This window comes from Eurypyga helias, unplaced genomic scaffold (assembly GCF_000690775.1).
Source record: "Eurypyga helias isolate BGI_N326 unplaced genomic scaffold, ASM69077v1 scaffold9583, whole genome shotgun sequence".
Classification (NCBI taxonomy): Eukaryota; Metazoa; Chordata; class Aves; order Eurypygiformes; family Eurypygidae; genus Eurypyga; species Eurypyga helias.
In genome coordinates this window covers 64,569-71,486 of record NW_010239219.1, presented here as the reverse complement: position 1 = coordinate 71,486, position 6,918 = coordinate 64,569, and the positions used below count along the sequence as shown (strand labels likewise).

Here is a 6,918-nt window from a genome sequence, read left to right as displayed (position 1 = left end):
TTTTTTTTATTTTAAAGGAAGTCAATTCAAGTTCTGGCTTGGCAGAGGATGGGCAGATCATGGCTCTACCGCCATGGCTTGCGTTGACTTGAGCGGCGCCCCATCTATTTGTCCTCCCACAAACGCATTGTCAGTAGGCAGACCGAGGTCTCCATATTCAATAACATAACTGACAGTCATGTTGCTTCACTGGATACATGGACTTCTTCAAGAAAAAGTGCATTTTTATTGTTGTGCCAATAGAAGAAGGATATGGGAGGAGGAACACTTATCCTTTCAGGACCATAGAGCAATCAATACACGTGCTGAGTCTGCTTGCAAAACCTGGCATACAGCCCGTAAGGCCAATGTTTGTTCTGCCTTAGCACCTACAAGCATGGCAGGTTTGCTGCTGCAAAACGTGCTGGATGCTTTTGCTCACAGCTGAATGTGAACTGATCTTTCGAGATCAAATAGGCTCACATTATGTGTAGAAGTTTTGTTTCTTACTGCCTTGGAAACACCAACTGGGCTTAGCATTAAGCTGGGTTTTCTGTCTTGTATACATCATTATCACCCATAACATGCTTTCTCCATCTCACCTGACCTCAAGCTAAAACCTACAGTTACATCTCTGCTCCTTTGCTGTTCCAGAGGGGGTCGACAGGTTCTGACGGATGGGAGAAGAGCCTGCCCTGATGCCATGGCAGCAGAAGTCATGCCCAGTAGAGCTGCTGCTCCCAAATCCTGTCAGTTGGACCCCCCCTGCAGTCCTGGGGACATAAGAAATGCTTGGCTGGCTGCTGTAAAACAGGGATTTCTGCAGAAAGAGGCTAAGGCATGCAGGTTGAAAGCAGTGTCCTGCACTATACCCTGGAGCCTAACACACAGCCCATGAGTCCTGACAGGGTGACCAACACCAAAACCCAGCCCTCACTCACAGCCTCCTCCGGGTCACCACAACGCAAGAATAATCCAATTTACTGGAGATTTGGTCCCTAAATCCCTTCTAAGCAATGAAGGGAGCCTGCACCACGTGTACCAAACTGCCCAGGAGGTGTGAAACCACCCGGGTGCCACCACATTATTTCACAGCCTGCATATGTGTGATGGCATGTCTCGAGCAATCACCAAGCAAAGATGGCACAAAAAACGGCACAGAGTGCTGCTGGCTGAGTGCCACATAGCTCAAGATCCGTAAACTGATACGTTTCCATGGTCCTCAAAAAGATAGGAGTAACTTACAGTGCAAGTACTACAGTGACCTACATAAACACAGTTCTTTTGTAAACAGGAGTTAAGAATGACAGGAACAAGCAACTAACAGGGAAACGGTGGCAGATTTTAATCATCGTTGGCTTGAAGCAAACTGTAACAACATTCTCACCCCTTTGCCCTCATCCCAACTCTACCCTACCTGCACAGAGCAGCTCAATTGCGTCTCAAGAAAAATCTCCTCTGCAAAACAAGCGCTGTATTACCGCAGTCCATTTGTCCTTGGCATTCAAAGAGAGCAGCAGGATGTTCTGAACAAGAAAGCCTCCGTTTCTTGGGAAGCTCAGAAATTCACACAATGTGTTTTTAAAGAGTCAGGTCCTAATAAAAAAGAAATAACCTCATCCCTAGGATTAAATGCAGCCCAAAACTGTAATGAGTTACCAGAAAAGGGAAAACCAGATCTCCTTTAGTAAATCAGGAAGCAGGGGATGACACAGTACGTGCCTCTGCTTGGCATCTCCTTGGAGGTACATTTTAGTGAAGTACTCAAAGGAGGCAGGGGACAGCCGGAGAGCAGGACCAGCCTTTCAGAGCTACCCAAAGCAAGTACAGTGCACAGGGAGTACTGAAGATGCTGGGACATCTCAGAAGCTCCCGACCTCACACCCCAGCTACACGGATAATGCCAGGATGACTCCAGACCCTTCTGCTCTGACCAACCTGAAAAGAGGCAAAACCTTCAAATGAAGCCCCCACTGCAAACACACCAGTTCCAAATGCTTCCAAAAGTTTTTTTAAAAAATCAGAGACTTTGGCAGGGGGAAGAAGGGAGGAGCTGGAAATCAGAGCATTTTGGGTCTGTTGGCTGGAGGACAGGGGTAGCTTGGTTTCAACACGTAGAGCCTGTGGTACGCAACCAAGCCGTGCTGTGGCAGCGAGCTAGGGGAACTGCAGAAAACCACTCACGGTTGTCGAGAGCTTTCCTTCGTTCTTCTGCACGTAGACAATCGCATCCCGCACCAAGGAGAAGAGGTTCAGAAGGACGTGCTCCATGTCGTAGATGCCATGCATGCCTTTGATCAGCCCCTCCAGGGACCCGATGTACTCTCGCCAGTGGCTGTCAATCTCTACGACGGCTGCCAGGCATCCTTGTGTCACCACGCCGCAGTAGCCGGCACAGGGCTTGGCCAGGAGGAGCCCCTGGCAGTGCGAGCAGTACCACATCCTCAGCAGTGCTCGCCCACAGTCCTTGCTGAATTTTAAGTGATCAGTAGTGTTTACCACCTCGATGCCCAGGTTGAGGGCCTGCAGAAAGACCCGCGTGGCCTGCAGCGACTTGGAAACCTGCGTCATCATCATCTTGGGGTAGTTACCAAAGACTGTGAGGTCTCTCCTGGCTGCCCGCAGGCATTCGGTCATTTCCACGGAGGGATCAGGGAAGCCGGGATTAATCAAGTGAGAGTAAACCAAAGGGAATAAACTGTCAAAAAATTCATTTATCATGTCATTAACACTGATGTCAGAACCCAATATGTACAGCGACACATCAGTAAAAAGTTCTCCAACAAACTTAAGAGCTGCAGGCCCCATGCTCTGGTAGTGGGTCCTAAACATGCTGTTGGTGAAGTTTCTTGCATGCCGTACCACAATTTCAAAGGCTTCTGCAAAACAGAACAAAAAAAAAAAAAAAAACAGAGTTATTAAGAGACAATGAGCTCAGAAACAGGGAGGATAAGGTTGTACCGCATTACTGCTGCAAAGGCTGGTCCCATCCTGCCCGCTTTGGGTCGAACGCCTGCTGGCAGCCGTGCCTGCTGCAAAACTTACCAGCATCAGCGATTTTCAGGGGAAATGCCTACATTCTTTAAAAACAAGCTACATTTCAAAATGGCAAAAAACTATGATCTAGTTAACATTTCAGCTTTTAAAGAAAATATTGATTCAAGAAAAGGGCTAGACTGCAATTTCTTTCTCTCCCCCTTTCATATTGATTTCAAATTAACAGGAATTCTATCTCAAGACTTAATTTAAGACACAGATAAATGCTTGACAAACTGTACAGTGTTCAAAATCAGGAAACAGTAAATGCTGACATTCCATTAGGAAAAGGAAAATATTTCTAGGACCTTAATCACAGAGGATATTTGGACTCAACCCCCAGCACCTGCTCAGTACTAAGTGTCCTCAAAGCCATTTGAAAAGCCCATGCAGTGCTGTAGCTTTCTCAAATGCATCAGGCTCAGATCCAGATCCATGCCTGCAGATTCAGCTGCAGATCCAACATTTCATCTGCTCTGGACATGAGCTGCTCCGTGGTCCAAAGCGGTACTGAGCGCCAGGAACGCTGTGTGTATCTGAGGGTTCCCAGACAGGACCACTCTCACACACATCAGTTTGTGCCAAACTGCCCCGTGAAGCTCTAGTTTTAGATGGAGACCATCAACTTGCTAGGAAAAGCCAAGGTGCATTTTTCTGTCTCCACCTTCAAAGACTAGAGGACTTTCTGCCCACCCCTCCTCCATGCAGTAAACAAGAGAGCTTCCAGCTGCACAACCACTGCACGGTCATTCCCTTAATTACATCCCTCCTCACCAGGAGGCTTCCAAAACATCCATACCCTGGTACACAAAGACAACATGCCTACACACACCCCAGTCTGCAAGGTAAAGCATTAGAAGGGGAGGCCAGCAGTGCAAACTAAAGTCTTTTTCTTCTGCCAACAGCCTCTACCAGGCTGTGTCCCACCCTCCCGGGTACTATTCATCAAATGCTAAAAATAATGAACAGCCTCTCAGTCCACAGGTCACTGACACCCCGTGATGTAACTGCTCTCAGCTGTGTCACTCTGGAAACATATCCAGGCTCAATTTGCATGAAAATTATTTCTGTTCAATAATTAAGGGGAACGTTTAATTTTTAAAACCGTAAGTGTTATTTTTGCCGTTTGTTAAGGCTGGGATGCAGCTGAGCATGGCCTGACGCCTCTCCATGGGGGTTTGGGTTCAACGCTACCACAAGCAATGTCGGGCCTTGCTGCTTGCCCTGCATAACCCCTCGTCTTACTCAGGAGCTTTTAAGACCATCACACCTCCAGGACTTCCAACTCTTCCTCCCCAGGTGCACCCTATGCAGGCATTCCGGGCAGGCCAGGGACCGGCTGCTATTTGCTGCCCCCCACCACGTCACGCAGAAAGCTGTGGTGTAAGCAGCGATCAAAGCAGAAATCACCAATACACCCTTGCCCACAGTGTCTCTGTCCCATCTGGTGCCTGCACACCTGGGTGTGCCACTGAAGCATTCTGTCCACAGCTCCAGACAGCCGCACCAGGACTGCCCCAGCAAGCCCAAACCAACCATGTGCATTCCCAGATGACAGCAATCCCTCTAACACCACGGACTGAGGGATGTAGCGGTGCAAGGACACCGCCCCTCTCTCCATGCCTCCCTTGCCATGACAGCAGGCATCTCGCTCTTCGCACCCATACGGAGTATTGCCAAGCTCTCCAGGCACAACGGCACGTCCGACATGGAGCGGCGTAAACGTGGGGGCTTTGCAAACAGAGCAAATTCTGGCCGCACTGTTATTAAAAGTTTTAAAACAAAAAAAAAGTCTCTTTAAATAGGGCACATGGATTACAAAACTTTTTTTCTTTCTTTATCCTCAAGAGCACCAGAATAGCTTTTGCCTCAAAGGGCACAGAGAACTTTTTGGACCAGTGTTTTTTTGACAGCACTGCAGACGGTGCAAGGATTCTCATGCTGTGCCTCACCATTCGCCTTTAACCTCTTCGCTGTTAGTTCCCTTAGAAAAAGTCATCCCTCTTCCCTCTTCTCGCTCCTCTGTGCTTTGCGAGTTATCATCAGAGCCAAGAGACTCTGCGCTGATTAGAAAAATATTCCAAGCTCCTATGCAAACCTCCTACGGCGAGAAATGCTTCAGAAAGGAATTGAGAACAGTGGTGGATCAGAAGAGCATGCACACACAGTCCCACTGCTTTAAAGGTCATGACATGCACATAATTTTTATCATAATAACTGGCTAACAGTGTCTATTTTATGCGCCTTGGAGCCTTTGCATATAGCCATTAGAGCGCACAACAGGGACTATAAAAGCTCACGGAGCCTCCTGCTGCCCTATTAATAGATGCAAGAAATAATAAAACTTTGTAAAAAACCAAAAGTCTTACACATCCAAAATCTCTTACACCCAACTCCTCTAGTAGTTGCTTATTCTGAAATATTCCTCTCAAAGGGCTGGCTGCCAGAATATTAAAGCCCCAGCTGCCAGCAGCAGAAGTGACCCATGGCCAGACTCGGAGTACTTCAAAGAGGAGGAAACTTTGTGGGTCAGTCCCCCAGGCTCCCACGAGCAAGCCTAGCAGGGAAACGGAGGGGACGCCGCATTACAGACGTGGCATGGGCTTCTGATCCCCATAAAATCCCACAGCCTGGATCTGCTGCTGGTAAAGTCTGCCCTGCTCATAACACGGCATTATTGAAACTTCTATTGCTGGAGGACAATTGAATCCTTTTTAAAATTTTTCTCTCCAAGGATATTTTCAAAAGCCACAGTTGAAGGCAGCTAGTTTGCAGGTCTAGCTGAAGTAAATACCTTAACGGCATCGATAAAGTGTAGCATCAGACTGGCACCCAACTTCCAGCAGACCAAGGTACTGCAAGGCAGCAAGGCACTCACGTTTGACAATCCCCACCACAGCAGAACTCGGCCACGCTGCATGGTTATCTCCTTTAAAAATATTTTCTTGTGTGATTAGAAGAAAAAAAAAAAAAAGACACCTACAGAATCACTTTTCCATGCACTAAAATTTAAAAAGCCCCAATCTGTGTGTTTGGCTTGGGGAGATGACAGCCCAAGCTGCTGCTAACCACCACGCCAGAAGGTCAGTCCTGCCTGGGTAGTTCTTAAGCACGTTTCATCCACAGGTACCTAAAGGAGCTGAGCACATAAACAAGCTGTACTCCAAAGCCATTTCAGTCAGCACAGCAGCAAAATGTGGGAGCAACGCAACACCACACAGCACCACGGTGCTGTACCCCAGGATTGGACAAGAAGAACCAAACTGTCCCTGGGTGAATCAAAGGGGCCATATGCAGGATAGGAGCCGGAGCACCATCAGCAAAGCATCGTACCTGATGCACTGGTACCGTACATTTGTTGACCACCCCTGTTAAGGGCAGCTTATCAGGGCTCCCAAAGGATGCCTGAAATAGGTCAAACTCTACTCCACACCACAGTTATCAGGCACCAGTTGAAAAGCCTGGGCTATTATTTTTCGGGCAGGACTCTTGCTGAAGCACCTGGAAAGGAACTGCTGCCCCATTCTAGCGGCCAGGAGGGAAGGACTAAGCTGCCTTCAAAGTGCCAAAGCTCCCCAGAACACAGCCCAGGGCGAGCTGCACAGCCACTGCAAACTGGCAACTAGAGAAAAGAAAGTAAATTGTAAGAGAGCGTTAACAGTGCCCTGAGTGGGGATTACGGGCAGGAGGAGGAAACCACTGTGTTCTCAGCTCAGATAGTAAGTCTGCTGCTTAGTAAAAACGCCAGCTTTCCTGAGAAGGCGCGTTCGCTCCTGAGCTGCAGCTACTTCAAAGTGGCCGATGTCGGGGCTGGAGGAGCTCCAGATTAACCTGCTGGCTGCAGGAGGCTGCAGCCCAGTCTGGGACTTGGTGGGTTTATTTAAGAGATTACGTGATGCCGTC

General features: G+C 48.2%; 1 protein-coding gene across 1 annotated transcript in view; it reads right to left on the bottom strand.

Moving 5' to 3' along the window:
• Window positions 1-2,163: 2,163 nt before the first annotated feature.
• The window catches only part of GPC3 (glypican 3), a gene marked incomplete at its 3' end in the record, with an annotated part of 60,722 nt that continues 55,967 nt past the window's right edge, over window positions 2,164-6,918 (bottom strand). The window contains exon 2 of the mRNA XM_010148067.1: window positions 2,164-2,858. Coding sequence (XP_010146369.1) covers window positions 2,164-2,858 — 695 coding nt within the window. The remainder of the gene's footprint in view (window positions 2,859-6,918) is intronic.